The sequence below is a fragment of the Struthio camelus genome, chromosome Z, assembly GCF_040807025.1.
Source record: "Struthio camelus isolate bStrCam1 chromosome Z, bStrCam1.hap1, whole genome shotgun sequence".
Lineage (NCBI taxonomy): Eukaryota > Metazoa > Chordata > Aves > Struthioniformes > Struthionidae > Struthio > Struthio camelus.
In genome coordinates this window covers 69142000-69161436 of record NC_090982.1, presented here as the reverse complement: position 1 = coordinate 69161436, position 19437 = coordinate 69142000, and the positions used below count along the sequence as shown (strand labels likewise).

The 19437-nt window shown below is 39.1% G+C and overlaps 1 protein-coding gene across 2 annotated transcripts in view; it reads left to right on the top strand.

Annotated features, from left to right (window-relative positions):
* The window catches only part of LOC104146905 (probable ATP-dependent RNA helicase DDX4), a 48297-nt gene that overhangs the window by 25875 nt on the left and 2985 nt on the right, over positions 1–19437 (top strand). For both annotated transcript variants that reach the window (XM_068927269.1, XM_068927270.1), the window contains 12 exons: positions 1418–1459; positions 1821–1862; positions 1936–1974; positions 3116–3258; positions 4379–4531; positions 5804–5958; positions 8014–8143; positions 9248–9414; positions 12527–12672; positions 13460–13559; positions 18124–18394; positions 18532–18639. In XM_068927269.1, the coding sequence (XP_068783370.1) occupies positions 1418–1459; positions 1821–1862; positions 1936–1974; positions 3116–3258; positions 4379–4531; positions 5804–5958; positions 8014–8143; positions 9248–9414; positions 12527–12672; positions 13460–13559; positions 18124–18394; positions 18532–18639 (1496 nt within the window). The remainder of the gene's footprint in view (positions 1–1417; positions 1460–1820; positions 1863–1935; positions 1975–3115; positions 3259–4378; positions 4532–5803; positions 5959–8013; positions 8144–9247; positions 9415–12526; positions 12673–13459; positions 13560–18123; positions 18395–18531; positions 18640–19437) is intronic.

Here is a 19437-nt window from a genome sequence, read left to right as displayed (position 1 = left end):
AGTACAATGGGTAGTGCATGACTGATACTCTCTAAGAAGTGTGATGTCAGTAAAAGAATTTCTTCCCTGTAGAAAGATGCAATGATTAGCATGCATTTTTCAGCAGTGCTCCTTAATATGTGTGGTGACTTAATGTGAAGAAACCTCATTTCAATTAAGTTGAGTTCAAATCACGGTTTTTAGAAACTCAACTGTTTATAGATGCAACATGCTAATAACAGTCACTTGGTGGACGTACTGCATCCTTAGTATAGCATAGCCATTCCTTCTTTTTTCACCGTTAATGTTTAGTATCAGTACTTAATGACTGTTAGAGACTTTTGTAGGCAGTAGTTAGTCTAGACTGTAGAGAAACTGACGTGTGGAAAGATGATTTTTCCTGAGAGTAGTTTGCTGCATGGGAAACGAGTCCCTTTATAGTAAGGCGGGGGATGTCTGTGGATCTAGCAAAGGGAACTCTGATGTGATGTGCTCAGCACTTGCAGTTTCAACGGCTGTGTGCCATAGTTGGGCAGCAGAGCAAGCTCTGGTAGGCTGTTCTGTCTCCTCACCCTCCTTCTCTGAGTAGTGGTCAAGCCCTTCTGATAGAGTTGGTATTATTAATGAAGGTAGGGTAGTCCTGGCTTTTCTTAAAACGGTTGTGTTTTTTTGCACGTTAGAGATACTGTGTAGGCATGTTCCATCTTTTGATGGAAAAATAAGTCTATTAAAGTGATTGCATACGCTGTGTTGCATCTTAGTTTTGATTCTCTGTCACCACCCTAATGAAACTCTGGTTTCACGAAGTTTCTTAAGACTCTTGCTGCTGAACAGGGCATTCATGGTCCAAGATACTGGACTGGCTTCCTCTTTAGAGCTAACATTTGTGCAGTTATCTAAGTTAACAATTCGATCTTGCTGAGAATGAACAATTAGAGTAGTAAGCTGCCCTGATCCTATTCCTTTTTTTTCATGCTGGTGCATTTAGGAGGAATGCAAATGAGAGAGGGGGAAGGAGGTGTTGCACGATCTCTGTACTTCTGTGATGCCAGTCTCAGATTGTCAGTGTCTCACAGTATGATTTTTATGAATGACCTCAGCTGAACGTTTGAGAGGAGAGCCTAAGTCCAGCTGCTCTTATCCTTCCTCTTCATTCAGTCTTGCATTCCTTACTTACAATTTTAGCCTCTTTTCTGTTGTGGAGTCTTCATACTAATGGTTTCTATCTTTTCAAATCAACAATGCAACTTCCTGCATAGAGTAGCTAGAGGCTATCAGTGATACATTAAATTGAAAAAAGCATTAACCATTATAAGATTAAGGATTGAAAAGGGAGTCTGGAAATGCTGCCTAATAGTTGAGTCTTTATTAATACAGTGTTTACATCTGATAGTGAGGAGCGAATGCAGTTTTTAAGAATAAATGTCTTTTCTTTCAGGTGATAGTGAAAGCTACAGAAGCAGAATGTTTGGATGCCAAGGTCAGAATCTTCATGGGGTGGATTTTACAGAATGTGTGGCTGTTGAAATAACAGGATAATCTTTTTTCCTGGCTTAAATACTCGCCTCGCTTAGTTACCATTATGATAGTGACATTTAAGGCTTTTTAGTTATTTAAAAGTTGCTTGTACAGATAGCATAAAACAAGCATCTCCTGACTTTGTGGAAATGTTGACTCGTCTACTGACTTAAATGTTTCCACTCGTTCTGCAGTTGTATTGGGATCTACTGTTTAGTTTTCTAAGTGCTTCTAGTCATTTTTCATTAAGATTCTTATGTAGAACTTGCATCAAATGACCGTTTCTCTAAAAGCAATTAATTTTGGAACACTTACTCTGACAGGAGGTTACAAAGGACATGATGAAGAAATAGGTTCTGGAAGAAGTAAGTAGCTTCTTTGTAAGTAAGATGGCAATTTTCCTTTCCTTTTAATTCAAAGAATGTTCTCTTGCTTAAGGTTCCTGGAAGTCTGTTGGTGAAACGGGTGGTGATACAGGTAAGAAATATAACTACCTTAAAACACTTGGTGTAACATTAATTGCCAGGCAAATGCTGTTATGTTTAAACTTTGTTAACCTTTAAGTCACTGAGCAAATAGCGTGGTAGTTTTCATCTAAGTAAAGATGAGTAACTCTTTGGATTGGGTTGCTATTGAATTCCTTACACCTGAAGAAACTCTTCTGTTGATGGCGGTTTCCTGTAAAGGTACTGCTCATCTAGTTGAGACACAACTGTTTGAAAGAAATTAAAGTAGCAGTAGTGTACACATCTAAGTGATTAGTCATTAAAGCGAACTGCTAAGGGAGCAGTGGTTTCTCAGTCTCAGATGTTCCATTTAAGATACCATTTCTGGAAAATACGCTTGATGTTTTTACTGAGCTCTAGTGAAGGATAGAATGGCCCATATATACAGGAGATTAGTTAAACTATGTAATGACTTTCTGGCATGTATTGAAAATACCATTTGAGACAGTCTGCTAGAATGTTTACTTACCTGGAGTATTTTTGGCAAATGATTCCGGATTTATTTTGCCTTTCTCTTCCTTTTGAAGTGCAAAAGGACAAATAGTGAGCCGACTCTTATGTGAATAAGTGATTCATGATCCTTCCTCGTTTTGAGGTCTGTCTGAAACAGCTTCTGTTGCTAACCTTTAAGTAAACATCAAATAATTCATTTTAAACCTTTGAGACTTTTAGCATGAAAAGTATCCTAAAAGTATACAGAATCATAAATGTGCTGTCATGGGCAAGGTAATCGTTATCCTTGTGCGCTAATAAATGCGTTAAGTTATTGAATAGGCAGAACTTGTAATGTAAAGGTCCTTTCTGATAGAATTGTTTTTTGCATGTTGGTAAGGCAGAGTCTAAATTCCATAAGTAGCTCTTCAAAATAAGGTCCTTGAGCAAATGTGAGGCAAGAACGCTTTATAAGAGTGACTTTATATTTGCAAGCGAGTATTAGAGCTAGTAGTATAAAACTGAATTTTAATAAAATTCATTTCTGAAATGTCTTCCTTCTCTAGAAGCGGAGGCAAGTCTAAGTGGCGTTCAACTGAACTGAACTTCAGTGCTTCCTTACTTAAAATTATTTTGTTCTCTTTATATTGCTCATGGTCTTGCATGCTTGTATTCTTAAGGTCCAAAGGTGACTTATGTGCCCCCTCCTCCACCTGATGATGAAGAAACCATCTTTGCACATTATCAGACAGGAATTAATTTTGACAAATACGATCAAAACGTTGTCGAAGTATCAGGACTTGACCCTCCACCAGCAATACTGGTTAGCGAACTTGTTCATCTCAGGGGTTGGGTTGACTGTGATTCTGCAGGGATATATCCCGAGTCCAGTATTCACTGCTAATAAAAATATTAAAGACTGAATCCTGCAGATAGTACTATGTGGGAAGGAGATGTGACCCTTCTGAAAAATTTGAATTCAAATGATATTGACAAACTACAGATATGGCCTCGAGAAAGTAACACTAGATGGACAGGAAATATGGTCCTTAAATTGAAGAAAATAATGTCTTTTAGACCTTAAAGAGGTCTTTGGCACCAGTTTATAGAAAGGCTGGTAGTCTTCATGTTGAAGTCTGTTAGTGGAGGATCTTTAACAGCTTAAATGAGCATTTGTTGAATACTCTTCATTTGTGTGACAAGTTTTTGTTTTTTTTTTTTTAAAGTAACTTCTGATCCTGTTTTCTGTGGCTACAGTTTACTGCTTAAAGCAATATATAACTTTGCTCCCAGACATTTGTATCAGTTTTCTTAATCTTAGCCCAGGTGGCTATTTCAAAAAAGCCTCCTTTTAGGGGGAAGGATGAGGAGGAAAAGGGGGAATGGTAGCAGCGCCTGTGAGTGAAGAGACTATGCAGAGTTTTTCCCCCGCTCATCTTCTAAATGGTTTTCTTACTGAAGTTAAACTGGTTTTGTCATCACATACGCTTTTTGCCCCTCAGTAGGGATTTTTGCCCCTCAGAGGGCTTTAGCTCCCCGTAGTAGTAGCCTTTTCACTTAAGAAACTAAGAGCAGATCTTCATGAAATAAAACTGCAGAATTTGTCTTCATAGGACACCATGATGTGGGCTTACCTGCTTAAATCAAGATTTATTACGTGGCTTCTGTGCAGTTTTCTCTCAAAGCTAATAAGACCTGCTGAAGGTCTTCTATCCTTAGAGGTGACTTTACTTGAATGGCATGGGCTGGTTGAAGAAATCTTTGAGGCTTTTACTGTAGGAATTCTGGCAATCTAGATGACTAGTGAGATTCCCTCAAAATTACTGCTTTTTACTGTTTGGATGTCTATATCATATGGCAAACATCTCTTTTTTTTTTTTTTTTTTTTTTTTAAATCTTATGTAACTTAAGCGTGGTTACGTATTGTAAAATTTTTCTTGCAGACTTTCGAAGAAGCTAACCTCTGTCAGACTTTAAACAAGAACATTGCTAAAGCTGGGTACTCTAAACTTACTCCAGTGCAGAAGTACAGTATTCCTATTATACTTGCAGGACGGGATTTAATGGCATGTGCCCAGACAGGATCAGGAAAAACTGTAAGCTATTTCTGAAGTGTTCGTGCATACCTAAAATGTGTGGCCTTAGTTTTAGTTAGATGCCTCAGTCCTCCCAATTAAGGATTCCTCTGCTGTGAAGCATTTATTGCAACTCTGTCATTTCAGTGCAAGTTAATTCATTAGGGAAGCCTAGTATTAAGCACAAGTATGAATGATGGGTGGATAGTCATGTCAGGGTGAATTTCTTTTGAAATATTTCAGTAAACTGATATCTTGATGCAGCAGGCCAGTCTTCAGGGCTACTGATACAGAATCATAAGCAGTATAGACATGCTGTGGGAGGTGTTGATTAGAAAAAACTTAACAGTTCAGGGGAAAAAAAAATTTTTTAAAAAGCTTATGCCAGACTTAATACGGTGTGTCAACTGTCATCCTGGAGCTGACCTGAAAGCATCAGGTGGGCATAAACACTCTCTCATGCTGTGGCTAATGCAGGAGGAATATGATCTGATCTGAATCAGATCTGTAGTTTTAGGTGATTTGGTATTAATCATGGAACAGTGACTAGAGGTGATGCTTGTCTCAACCTGTTAAACTGTCTAATATACCCAAATCTAACCACTGACAGTTCCTTTATCAAAATATTTGGCTGTTAAATGTAGCTTTTTGACATTCAGTGTAGCGTGTAATTCTAGCTTTATGTAGCTTATTAGTTGCTACTAGTTTTGAAGAGCAGATGCATTCTTAACGCTGTTAGAAGAAGGAAGGAAAATAAATGTCCTAAAGCGAATGCTATAAATACTCTGAATTGCTTTTGGCGTAGCTGTACAGGTGCTATTTTGGGTGTAACTAGTCTTGTCTAGAAGTAAGACTGCTGATGCAGCTGTGTGCAACTGCTTTGCTGTTTAAGTAGTCTGGAGATGTGTGCATATCTCATATCTGCTGGCAATATACAGCTTGTAAGTAAATGCTTTGGGAATTTTTGGTTTTTTGATTCTGGGCTACTTAATTACAGTTGTATGCCAGTATAGTGTGTTGAACTGCCTGAAGAACTCGGAAGTGCATTACTGTTCCTGCATTATTAGATGCTTAAGGTCCAGGGAGCTGTTTTCATGCTCCTTAAAACAAGGAGAAATAAGCTTAAATGTTCTGCAGTGTGTTCAGGTCATTCCTTTTGCAGTCTGTTTTCCTTGAAGTTGATAATGTGCTGTATCATTCTAGTTTAGTAAGACTGACATACAACTTTTAATGTGACTAATGAAAACGTTATTTTAAGACTAAATAGCTTAAATATTGATGCTTACTCTTCAGGCAGCTTTTCTTCTACCCATTGTGGCCCATATGATGAGAGATGGCATAACTGCCAGTTGTTTTAAAGAGCAGCAAGAACCAGAATGTATTATTGTAGCCCCAACTAGAGAACTGATAAACCAGATCTTCCTAGAAGCAAGGAAATTTGCGTATGGGTAAGCTTTTGTACTGTTGCCTGATAGTGCTTATTATTTAGCCTTAATCAGAAATGCTTGTATCTTTTTACAAACACTTTCAAAAAAAAATCTTCTGTACAAGTCAAATTGAATGACTACAGGCACTTGAATTTAAATAGTAATACTGGTTAGCAGATTTCTTACTATATTGGTGATTTAAACTCTTATGGCATTGCTTGGGGGAGAAAAGGCTTACTCCAGCCTGGAGAGGAGATAGATACTGAACTTGCCATGTACTTTTTATGAGGAAAGAGGGAATGACATAAATGAAGTCTGACTTGCCTTGTATAATTTGACTGTACTCTTATTTTCATCTTTGCTGGAATGGAAGAGGATATGTGTAGTGGTTTTGTTGAACTTTCTGTGGTAGTTTGTGGTAACCCCTGTAGTTTGGACTTTCCGGTGTTACTGATCTTGAGAAAAAAATATTTCACTGCTCAAACAAGCTGTGATAAAAATTTATGTTTCGTTTTGAGGAAGCAAGGTTAACTTGCCATTGAGCCCTTGGGTGTGGCATGATGGAGTACATTTTTACTAGTTTGCCAGTGATATTTCTGTCGCACAGCGACAGGTTGCTCTAGTGCATGGGAGGAAATAATTTTCTTGTATGTAATGGCTTGTTTGCCGTCTCCTGTCTGCAGGAGATGGAATGGAGAATGTCACTGTCAGTGCAAGATCTGCCATAATTTAGATTTGCCTTTGGTTTTTCAAGGAAACTCATGCTGGAGGCTGTTCTTTGCTTTGAGGAAGTTGCATCATATCAGCATGATTATTTGCCAGATGTGTTACTAAGAATATGTCTTTTTAAAAAAATCTCAAGCTGTTCTACCTGTGCAGCTAATTTATTAATTACTGTCTTTGAAACTGGATATCGATTATTTCAAGATGAGCTAGCTTTTGAGCTTAGAAAGTTTCTATTGCAGCAGCCCTGAAGCAAATCAAGGTGGCATACCTCTGGGGAGCAGTTAAACAGTTCCCCAGGATGTGTGTGAATCTATTGCCTTTAAGGAATTGCGTGTGTATTACTCAATTCAGATTCATGATGCTCTTAAGCCCCTTTAGTTCCCCTAAGTACCTTTGGTAGCAGGTACGAAAATGTACCTGCTGCTAACTGGTGGCAGATACATGCTGAACTGTTACCAGTCCAACCTCTAGGTATTCATGGCCAAAACATTCTGCAGAGTTCCAGTTCAAGGGTAAAAATCCACCAGGTTTATCTGATTCACTCTTGTTGCATATGAAGCTGAAATGATCATCATCAAGAATAGCTGGTTTAGATGTGAATATGAAAATTACACATGGCTTGCAAGGAGAAACCTTAACAGGAGGTTATAAAGATAAACTCTTGTGTTTGTTGCTCAACTGCATGAGGTAGTACTTGCTGGTAGAGCTTGTCTCTTCTACAGAAGAAAATCTGATGTAGCTTTACTTGACAGATCTAACCAATGCCCCAGTAAGAAGAGTACTAAACACTTTGGTGGAAAAGTTTGCTGTCCAATGCTTGAGTGGTATCAGCACACGGTATACAGTTATTTGCCTTGCACACTGATTCACCTGTGTATATTGTCACATTGGTCCTGTGAGATGTGATAAGATGACCCCTGAAGCTTTAAAGGCATACTTTGATTCCTCTCCTTTTTCTACTCAGTATGCCATGTAAAAGGGAACAGCGTCTAGCACTGCTTCAGTTAATACTGAGGATTGTATCTCGGTTGAAGGGAGAGGGAAGAATGTAGATGAGATGCAACGTGTTTCTTCCCAGAAAGCCACGTGTGCACCCTCTATGTAATCTGAATGGGAATTTTCACTGAGGTTACAGTGAGCGTTAGGTTTTTTTTTTTTTTTTTTGGGGGGGGGGGGGGGGGGAAGAGGGTTGTCTTGGGTCCTGCTTTTAATTATAAGCTGTGCTGCATGATGGCGTTAAACCGCTCAAGCTTACCGAGTTGTTTCTTGATAAATGTGATTTCTATGTGTTTTGAGGTTTAAAAAAATCAGTTACATAAACATGTAATCAGAATATTTCCTATATCGTAGGACTTGCATAAGGCCTGTTGTAATCTATGGAGGAACACAAACAGGTCATTCAATTCGTCAGGTGATGCAAGGCTGCAACATACTATGTGCCACACCAGGAAGGCTTATGGACATCATTGGAAAAGAGAAGGTAAGATCTTAAAATTTAGTCTAAATTCCCTAAATGCTTTTAGCCTTTTGGCTGCATATTGGTGTTCATTCTTCAAAGCTGACAGAATTGAAGATAGCGCCATGAAAACCTGTCAATATGTGGCATTTATTCATGCGCTTAAACTACAGTTGAGCTTTTCTTGAGATGTCCAAATACCATAAAGCGTTTGAAAGAGTAACATGAGTCTAGATCTCTCCATTTCCTTTTGGGGGCACTGGAAAATATCAATTTGTATTAGACTGGCTGCAGTATCCTTGGTAATTAAGTCTTAGCATGTTAAATAGTGGTGCACCTTTTCTTATTCCTTGTGGGGAAAACTCCATGCTGGATTTTCACTTGATTTCTTGTTTTTGCTATGATAGCTGTTTAGCTGTCAGTGGAACTACTTTGCTAATATCGACTCTTTGAATACTTTAATACTGACTTATTCAAAATAATTAACTCTAGGAGTAATTTTTTTTTGTATTTATATTTTTCCAGCCATAGTACGTAGCAAGCTCCAGCTGAGAACTTACAATATTATATTGGTGGCTCAGTGATGTTGCACTGAACAAACAAAGTTTGGAAAAATCCCTCTCTTGCTGATAAACTGGAGAATGGCTTTCTGTGGTTCTTAGGCTTCTATTTTAAATGACTCTCTTTATCAGCAGTGAGGAAGTTGTAGCATGTTGTCCTTAACATGCCTTCCACCATTACTTCTCACCATCACACATTCTCAAAAATCTCCCTTCTCTGATAGAAGGATGGGAGAGAACATCTCTAAAGCTCAGAATTAATTTCAAAATAGTTGTGGTAAATAGTAGCTGATCTACAGTAGGCTCTGTCTTGATTTACATTGCTAAATCCGGTTCTGAAGCACTTTATTGTAAGCATGCTATCAGAGTTAGTGTAGGTGTAAGCTAAAAAAGTTAAATAGAACTTGATGTAAACAAAACATGCCTGAGGAGGACATGGGGGCTTTAATTGTGAATAACTTACACTTTCACTAGAAATAAGTAAAAGTTGGATTTTGCCACTTAGGAAATTCTGGAAGTGTCAAATGTCTGAACCAATACAATTTTTCTTTCACTGAAATATCTACAGATTGGTCTGCATAAAGTGAAATACTTGGTCCTAGATGAAGCAGACCGTATGCTTGATATGGGTTTTGGTCCAGAGATGAAGAAGTTAATTTCTTACCCAGGCATGCCATCAAAAGACAGACGTCAAACATTGATGTTTAGTGCCACTTTTCCTGAAGAAGTTCAGAGGTAGGTAAAGTAAAGGTAGAAATATATTTGAAGGTATATTTGTGTATTTTTAAAAATACATCTGAAGAATTAAGGATGCTGTTTAACTTTAGAAGCTTATAAACTTGCTAGAAGATACAGGCTGCAATGCTATCATTCCTCATAGAAAGGCTGCAATATTATCATTCCTTGTTGAAGGCTTGCCTGTTTTATGTGTAGATGAATTGCTTAGTTGGGCTGGGGACTCTCAAGCATCTTTAGAAGTGTGTGAGAGATCTTAAATTCCACTCTGCCGAAGTCCTCATACTGCCCCATCTGTTTCTTGCTGCTCCCCACCCCCACCTGCCATATAAGTTCAAAAGCAGTGATCCCGCTCTTTCACAAGCAACACCAGCACTGCTGCCTTTGGTAACAAGACATAAACAGAGAAGCAAACTGTTACTGAAGTTACCAGCCTTTGATCTAGAATCCTTTCTCATGCGCATGCACGCTATTTGCTTTTGGTAGTTTAAAACTTCTGCAAATGAGTTTAGATGTGTCTTATAGCTTTACTACTCGCTCCCCTTAAAGCTCCCCTTTCCAGACTTTGAGAGAGCAGATGCAACAGCAGGTGTTGCTGAGCAAAGGAGTAACAGAACAAAACACTCCTTTCCCTGTAGGTGAATGGGGATTATTCATTGTCTTCCGCTTTGGAAGAAACGGATACCTGATGATCTCCTTTTAAATTGGAGAGATCTAAACTTGGATCTGAGCATCTGAGAATTTTTGTAGCTTTTGTGGTATTGATAGGGTCGTGTCAGACTAAAACATTTGCAAGCATCTTACAGTTCGAGGATATGTAAACTGATCAGACCATTGCAATGCTGGAGCTTAAGTGGGTCATATTTTGACAGTGTTCTTCTGGACTTTAAACAGGCCTGAAAGATCTTTTTTTTTGAAGTTGAAGAAAAGCATCTTTAGCTACTATCCAGAAAGAAAAAAGGGGAATGGTCTGCTTTCTGTAATCGGTTAATAGTTATGGCTTTTGAGGTGGTGAATTATCTACCCCTAAGCAGGTTTGAATTCACTTTGAACTCAGTCACCTGGTGTGGCACAAGGTTCCTCAGTCAAGCCTTTCTTCTGTGGCGCTTGTTTCTATGTTGAAAACATCTTACAGCGAACTAATAACGGGGCTTGTTTATGTGGCAGGGTGTCAAGCATTCAAATGGTACTGAACATGAGAGGGTAGCCATGGTTCATGTGTTCATCATGTGTATTTCCTGTTTGTGCAGGAACATGGTCTCACTTCCCGCTATAGCCTGGGAAAAGATTGAGTGTCTCCCTTTAAAATGAGGAGCGTGCTCTGCTTGGTCAAGGTTTTGGGGTTGAGAGGAGCCTTGCTGCTGTCCTTATCAATGTGTTCTGGCTAATGCTCTTGCTTCATGTTCTGCTACATACTGAGAGGTGATAGTCAAGAATACCGTAAGCACCAGCATCTGAAAGGAGATTCCTTTGGCTGTGCAAGGTGTTTACAGTCTGCCTTTGGTTTTTAAAGAACCAGATCCTCTTTTCTGCTGTCAGGATTTATAGGCGCTGGTAGAAGACTTCAGTAGCTTGAGTAGCTTGATCATGGTTTAGAAATGTATAACGTTCTCTTCATCTCTTAAAATTGGAATACCTACTGGTAATGCTCTTGCCTTACAGAGCGAAAACTTTTCTTGAGTCACTTTCTCCCTGGATTTGCTGCCTTTTTGATTCTGGAGTTAGGAAAGCCAATGTCTCTTTCCTCACTGTACTATTCAATACAAATTTGGTAGGCAGTACAGGACAAGGTACTCTTTGTGCTAGCTCTGGTGGGTTCAGGGTCTTCTGTGCTTGTATTTAGACTTCTTTTCAGTGAATGTGATCAAATTTAGTTTTACCGTACTACTTGATTTTTGTGCTTGGACTTGGATCTTGGCAACGTCACTGAGCCACCAATATAATATTGTAAGGTCTCAGCTTGGATGGGCGTTTGGTCTGGCTTGTAAAGCTCTTCCATGTACCGGAGTTGAGAACACCATGCATTTTGTAGCTGAGGTATGAATTTGAAATGAGCATTTTTGGCTCTATATCTTCCAATAAAAGGAATTTGCTTTCTTTTTCTTCTCTCCTTCCCTGTTTTGCCTCGTTGGCAGTTTCTGCAGGGTTTAAGCTTTCCCTTTGTTTTCAATTTAGGACTAGCTCAGTGAGATCTTAATTTCTAGTCAGATGTTAAGACCAAACACATTCAAGCCTCTAATAACCTTGGGAGATCTAAGTCCTTTAGCTCTCTAGCTCTTGCTCTTCTAAAACTTGAGGTTGCCAGCTTTCACTTAAAGATTAACTTGTTACCTGATTTTTTTTTTTTTTTTTTTTTTTTGTCCTGTAGTCAAAGCTGCTTTGTGTACAGCTGGATATTAAGCCTGCCTGTACTAATAAGTTAACAGTTCAGTACAACTTCTCAACTATTATGGGGCATTTCTAAGGCATTTCTTGCCTATTCTGGCAAGCTTTTTCTGTCAGATAAGATCACCTGTGTAAGGGGTAACTACAGAGGAACATTATCTGAACAAACCATTATTGAGGTAGAACTTGTCTTTTGCCAGTGGCATCTCTTCAGAATAAGTGAAACTAGATTACTGTCATGTGATGCTCTGTGTTTTTAAGCAGTGCTTTTGTTGAACAGTCAATAGGGATGGTGCTGTCTCTTGAAGGTAAGTTTTGAATTCAGGCCTGTGTAGGATTCTCCTCTCTCCCTCTAGATAATGACAAAACAGTGCCCTGAAAACAGTCAATATGAGCATAAGTGTTAGTATCCCATTTTACTTCAAGTATGCATGTGTAACTCTCTTGAGATGGCTAGGAAACGTTACATGTTACAAAAAGCTACAAGGAAGTAATTGTTCTGTGTATCTTCTTACTCTTTTGTATAACAGTTCAAAAAACAATACTAACTTCCTTAGCATTTTTAAAAAATGCATGACATTCTAAAAATGCATGCATGCATATTGTTTCTTGTGAGGAGTGAAATAAGTAATTGTTGTGGTGGTGGTTGCTTACACATAAATGAGTAAGTCTTACAAAATGACATGCATGATAGACTACAGGTTGCTCAATTTTGTTTCTCTTTGAGGCTGGCCGGTGAATTTTTGAAAACTGAATATTTATTTGTTGTTGTTGGACACGTGGGTGGAGCCTGCAGTGACGTTCAGCAAAGTATTCTTCAGGTTGCTCAATATTCCAAGAGGGAGAAACTGTTAGAAATTCTACAAAGCATAGGTAACTTTCCTTATTACTAATTGTTACTTGTCTTCCAGGATAGACAAAATGCTTACTTTAAACCCTGCTCTCGCTGCTGACATTCATGATTCCATTATATTAGGCACAGTATAGACTTTGTAAGACCATTGCTTAAAGCCCTCTCCAGGGAATGCTGCTGCTCTAAATTGAGTTTTAGACTTTTAAGCATTTGTGCTACGTACGGGTATTTGTCAGGGTCTCACCTGTCCTGGGTAATAGCAGACAAGCTTCCCAGGTGGTGAACTTCTCTGAAGGGTCAATTAGCAATTGCTTTAGCAGCTGTGGCATTGCCTACAGTTTGGCTGGGTTTTATTTCCAGTTTTGATTGGAATGGATCCAGCTCCATTTGAACTGAATATATCTTACTGTTTAATGCTGAAAAGTGGGAGAGGGTTTGGAGTTAAAAGATGGTCTGTGTACCTTGTTGCTCAGTGCTCAGAATTGTTTGTCACTTCTAGCTGCATGCGAACTAGGTTGCATATTGGGACTTACCACAGATCAGAATTAAATATTTCCAGCTTTTATTGAGGAGAAATATAATGCAATAGGCTTCACCTAGGTTTCTGTATTGATCTAGAAATGGATGAACTGAATATATTTAGTTTAACGCAGGCAAGAAATCATGAGCACACCTTAAATACCTTACTCAAAACCAGTTCTGACATTATGTAACTGTAGCTCTCATATATGTAAGAACCGCGGTTGCGAATTGTGAAAATGCATTAGGTTTCAAATTGCAGGAGATCTGAACTCTTGTTTAACATAGGTTGTGAACGAGCCATGGTATTTGTGGATACAAAGAAAAAAACTGACTTCATTGCGGCCTTTCTTTGTCAAGAAAAAATACCAGCCACTAGCATCCACGGGTAAGTTTGTGTGCGGGTGTTTTTTTTTTTTTTTTTTTTTTTTTTTTTGTAATGTAAAAGTCACTTAATACTATTTCTTGTAAGATGCTTTTCCCGAGATTCGTTGTCTGGCCGTATCTATGCAACTTAGCTGGCCTTGTAACCCTCAGTAGCTCCACCCAGTTGAGAACGTAGTGTTTCTGAAGGCCAGTTTTTACTTTGCGTTTGCTGAGTATGTATCTTCAAATACTCTTATTGCTCTAAGGCCTCTGTTCATCTGGATTTTGGATTATGTGGCAAGTTCTTAAACTCTTAAGACCAAGAGCCATCTCTTAAGCTGTGGGAATGGTGTCAAAGCCACCTATGGTGTTTGAAAGATTTCCTGCTTGGAAAGCTTGGTTTGTGTGTATGTCCAGTTACTCAGTAGGTGCTGTGGCTGCAGTATGTATTGCTGTGGGGAATGTTGAGAAAGGGTGCCTGCACCTGGAAGCTGTTGCCTTTCAAGAGACTTGAATGCTGATGACATTTGCACTGCCAAGAAATCCTGTGATCCAAAGATGTGTATCTGCGAGTCAATTTCTAGGCAGAAAAACTAGTTGAATCCATGTATATGTTACAGACTACTTACGTTACTTCTGTGACTTTTCCAGTTGAGGTATTTAGACGGGGAACAAGAGGCTCATATGCCACACTTCAAGCAATCACTTAGGCTCAAGCTTCATGGAGGGGCTGGAGTGATAACCAGCCATTTCTTGCCATCATCTTATCACTTCCTCAATTCAGCAGCTTTAGCCAGCTCTAGTTGGCTTCAGTAGCATTTCATTGATGGATCAGATGCCTTTCAGTGTGTCCTGTGCTTGACATACTGAAGCAGCTTTGATAAGCATGTCATAGCAGCTTTGATAACGGTTTTTGACACCTCTTGAGGATCTCTCTTGAGTCTCCTTCAATAGACAGTAAACTTGTGCTTGGTATCCCTTCATTACAGGAGTGTAGATTTTCCTTATCAGTTATTTGTAGCTGAAAAGCTACATTACCAGATCAAAGGGGACCACAGTTCTTCAGGTGGTTTTGTTGTGCTCATGCTGACTTTCAGAAGGCTAGCTTACATCTCCTAGCTTGCAGGATGTGCTTGATTTCGTTCTGGTATTGAGATGTTAAGAGAGACTAGTGAAGGCTTTCAATTCATAGGATGGTGGGATAATTCAGATGGAAAGGGACCTCAGAAGGTCATCTAGTACAACGTCCTGCTCAGAGCAGGGCCAGCAGTTATCACTAATTGCTGCTAGTTTTGATTTCTGAGTAAGCTAGCCGAAGAAGTGCTTGTGCAAGATATCTCATGCTTGATTATCTTAAAGCTGGCAAAGGCCAATAGCCAGTTGAACCCCACCAGCTCTCTGCTGCTACAGAATCGCAGAATAGTTGAGGGTGGAAGGGACCTCTGTAGATCATCTGGTCCAACCACCCTGTTCAAGCAATGTTAGTTAAAGCAGGTTGCCCAGAACCATCTGCGGTCAAGTTTTGAATGTTTTCAAGGGTGGAGACTCCACAGCCTCTCTGGGCAACCTGTTCCAGTGTTCAAACACCCTCACAATGTTTTCTTGTGTTCAAGTGGAATTTGCTGTGTGTGTTTGTCTGGTTTCTCTCATCCTGTCACTGGCCGCTAGTGAGAAGAGCCTGGTCGCATCCTCCTGACCTGCTTGTTTTCCACGCATGGCTTTTCTTGTGGACCCGTTAAGTTAATTGGATCTGTCTGTGGAATCTACTTTGAGGGCTCTCTTTGAAACCCTAGTTACTCCTTAAGAGAAGAGGTTCTAGTTTGACCTTGATTGAAGAGTGACTTTAGACTTCCTGCTTGATTACTGCAAGGACCTATCCCAAGTTTATGACAGAAGTCTCTTCTCAAAGCTTAACTGGAATAAAAAGACTAACTTGCTAGATTTGTCCTGTACATAAGGTGTAAGACAGACATGAATATCAATAAGAGTGTCTTTTATTCACATTACTAAGCCTTTCAGAGCAGTTCCTGAATTGGAGGGGAATACCTAGTAGTCCGAGAGACATAGCTACTTGTACGCAACTTGGAGCGTAGTGGATTCCAGCAGAACATGTTATAGAGTTACTTGAGCAGTTTTGGTTATCAGAACATATTTTACCCAGGTTTAAAGTTGCTGTAGCCTCACTCTGAAAGCTTTCTGCCTGGTATTTGAATACCCACATGTTCCTCTCGTGTTCAAGTTCCTGTACTGCTGAAGCATCCAGCACTTGTAGTCCAGCAGATGTGGAATACGAAGGACAGGAGACTTACTTTCAGCTGGTGCATTTTTGGGTGCATAAGAATGCTGCTTGGACAAGGACCACTTCTGGCAAATAATCTTTTTGTTAGTAACAGCTTTTTGATATGTGCTCCACATCTGTCCATCCCTTGATTGCAAATACAGAGAAACCAAAACTATATCCTTGCCTGTGTTGTTAAGGTGGATGCCTGTGTTACTCTTCTGGGCAGTTTTCAATCTGAGTCATAAGTGGCACAACTGCACAAATGTGTCTGTGTAAATACATCATCAAGATCTTGATAATGGATGAGCAGCCTTTTAAGAAACTTGCCTGGTGCATGGAGCAGTATTGGTTTGCTTGGTATGCTTAAATGAATGTTTGTTCAGAACCTTTGTAAGAAGTGGACAAACTTAATGCTAAATAAATTAGAATGTAATAAATACAGCAGAACACATGGCTTGTATGTATTTCTTGTCATCATACGTTGTGATTAAGAAAGATCTTTTTGTGTTAATGGGGTGCTTTTTTGATACGATGTTAAGGAATTCAGGTGGCAGGTATGGAGTTTCCACTCTGTCTTACAGGCTTCGCCAGAGGTGACAAGATAAGTCCAATCATGTATCATGCAGACATGCTGTCGTATCTGCCTCCTTGATGTGTTCATGGACTTTGCAGAGTATTTGTAAGGAGACTGGCCTAAAAAATGTTTCTAACTTGTGTTTGTGGGTTACTCAGTAGCATTTGGTCAGGTACACAACACTGAGAAACTTAAGGTCAAATACTCAATAATTCCAGGTCCAAGCCCACCTAAGAAGAGTGTCCATCTCTTAAGCGATGAGCTAACATGCAGTGTCATGGTGGTTGTTTACGCTTCAAAATGTACGTAAGCAAACTGAATTTTGAGATTCACCATCTGAAAACCAACTTTGCAATATTTTTCATCTTTTAACTGGAGGAAGAGACTTTGAAGTTTTGTCAAGAAAACAGTGGTTTGGACAGCGTTCTCATGGAACATCAGAATATTTAGTTTGTAGATATGTTAAAATCGTCGTAGTATACAGATACGAAACATTCGTGTGTATCCTGTGCCCTGTCAGTTCCACAAGTGTATGTGAAGGGTTGTTTTGAGAAGATTTGGCGTTCTGTTCTCAGCTGACTTGTAATACTTAGCTGAATTGCTATTGCAGAACTTGACTTTTGGAGGAGGCTCCTATGCATTTCGTTAGAATTATTACACTGTAAGTTAAGGTACACTTAAGGGTAACTGGGTCCATGCAAGCTGCTAAACTTGTGAATTATACTGATTTGAGATTTACTTCAGTTTTTAAATTGGAAGCTAGTTAGGATGGCTTTCTTAACTGCTGTTCTCTGGGATACCAGTCATACCAGAGTAAACTAAATGGCCTGTTTGGGATTCAACTGAGTACTGTTTTTTCTTTTTCTTTTTTTTTTTAAATTTGTCCTCTGATTTGGACAACAGAAAGGCATCTGTAAAACTCTGCTCTACAATATGTAACTATTAATCTGTAAATACTTAATGTTTAAAAACAACAACAGAAAAAACAAATGTAGCAAACCAATGTTTCTTGCCCTCCTGAGGGTGAGCAAATGCAAATGCTATACTCTTGGCTGGCCACTTTTTGGGATGTCTGATAAATGTCCTGTGCAGGAGGCAAGGTAGACTTCGCCTTTGCTCTCTTGGGTCCCTGCTGCAAAGCATAGTGAAAGTGCTTCTAACTATGGCTTCAAGAAACTTATCAGTAAAGAAGTGGCCCTTCAGGGAGGAGGTGATACATAACTATCATCTGTAATTGCATGAAGCTATTGCTGCCTTGACACAAAAATTAATTTAAAGAAATATATCTATGACAGAGCACCCTTTGTAGGTATATCTGAATGTCTGGTTTAAAGCATGGAAATAACTTAAATCCTTGAAAATAAAGTCCTGTTGTCTTTGCTCCCCTTTTCTTGATTCTCTAACAGTTGCCTTAGCACCCTTCCTTCTCACTTCACTTCCTCATGCTCATCTTTGAGATAATTGCGTTACCTCTAAGTGGGCCATGCATGTAGTGTTCAAATAGTCCTAATATATGTTTCTTTTTTAAGAAACGTAATTTCTCTAGAGGCTTAGGTTGAAGTTCTTTATGTATCTTACTGTGAATCAGTTAAAATCAGAAAATTCTAAACTGGTAGGTATTTTATACTTCTGTGTGTGAATCTTACTTGCTCTTTAGCTTATGTCTTACTATTACAGTGGGTTTTTGAGGGTTGGTTTTTGACATCTATTCTAACCTTTGTTTTTTTGTAGAGCTAGGGAACAGAGAGAGAGAGAAGTAGCTCTTCGGGATTTTCGATCTGGAAAATGCCCAGTTCTTGTGGCAACTTCAGTGGCAGCAAGAGGCCTGGACATAGAAAATGTTCAGCATGTTATTAATTTCGATCTTCCTTCCACCATTGAAGAGTATGTACACCGAATTGGACGAACTGGTCGTTGTGGAAATACAGGCAAAGCCATTTCTTTCTTTGATAATGGTTCAGATGGCCATCTTGCACAATCTCTCGTTAAAGTGCTTTCAGATGTAAGTTTCAAATCTTACTGTGCTCACTCTTTTATTTTTTGGGACTTTAATAAGTGGCTGCAGGTGTAATTGCAGAACTCTTAATGTGAATTGGTAAAGTAGTCAAGGTCTCTAAATTCACTTTTCTGATCATGCAGGCTCAACAGGAGGTTCCAGTTTGGCTAGAAGAAATTGCTTTTAGTGTTCGTGAAACTGGTGTTACTGTGCCAAGGGGAAATGTCTTTACATCAGTTGATACCCGAAAAGTAAGTTTGGAAGCTAATTCAAGTACTGGCTTTTAAAATTTTGCTATGTCAGTATAAAAGCATGTTTAGCTGTATATATTCAAATTAGTGCCACTGAAACTGTTTTGACTGAAATGGTTTCCGTCACCTTAGTTATGCATCTTAAATGCTCATGGTATTTCTGAAACTCATTTTTGATAACTTCTTTGACTGACTTGTACAGCGCAGCCTTAATAGCTGTGTTAGTCTTGATGTGCAGTGTCAAGAATCTCTCTGAGAGAAAAGGTTTGTGTAAATGTGTCCTGAGGCTGTAGTTCCACAGATCTTATAAATCTTGTGCTTGTAGTAAGACATAAAGGAGTTGAAGGAGAACAGACAAGCACTAATGGCAAAACTTGTTCCTCAGTTCAGAGGACTCGTGTTTGGGCCGCTTGTGTTGGTTACTGAGCCACACTTAAAAGGTTTCTACAGAATTCTGAATTAAGTTCTTGCCGTACTACTAACATAGTATCACCTCTAATGGAAAGGGACTCTTTTGTTCCCAATGTCTAATACTTGCTTTCGTATTCTTTTTTTCTTCAGCCTAACCCCATCCTGAGGTTGACTGTATATTTTTATGCTGCTTTGATCGGAACTTTTAAGAAGCTAAGCTTCAGAGCTGTTTTGCTGTAGTTCACTTGCTTAGTGTAGGCTAGAGCTATGTGTATGTATAACTAGGTACAGGATGATGTAAAACAGTTGTAAAATATAGTCTGCATCATTCTTGTAGGCGTACAGATGTCTTGAAACTCTCTTATGCAATTATTGGCTGGGGGTGGG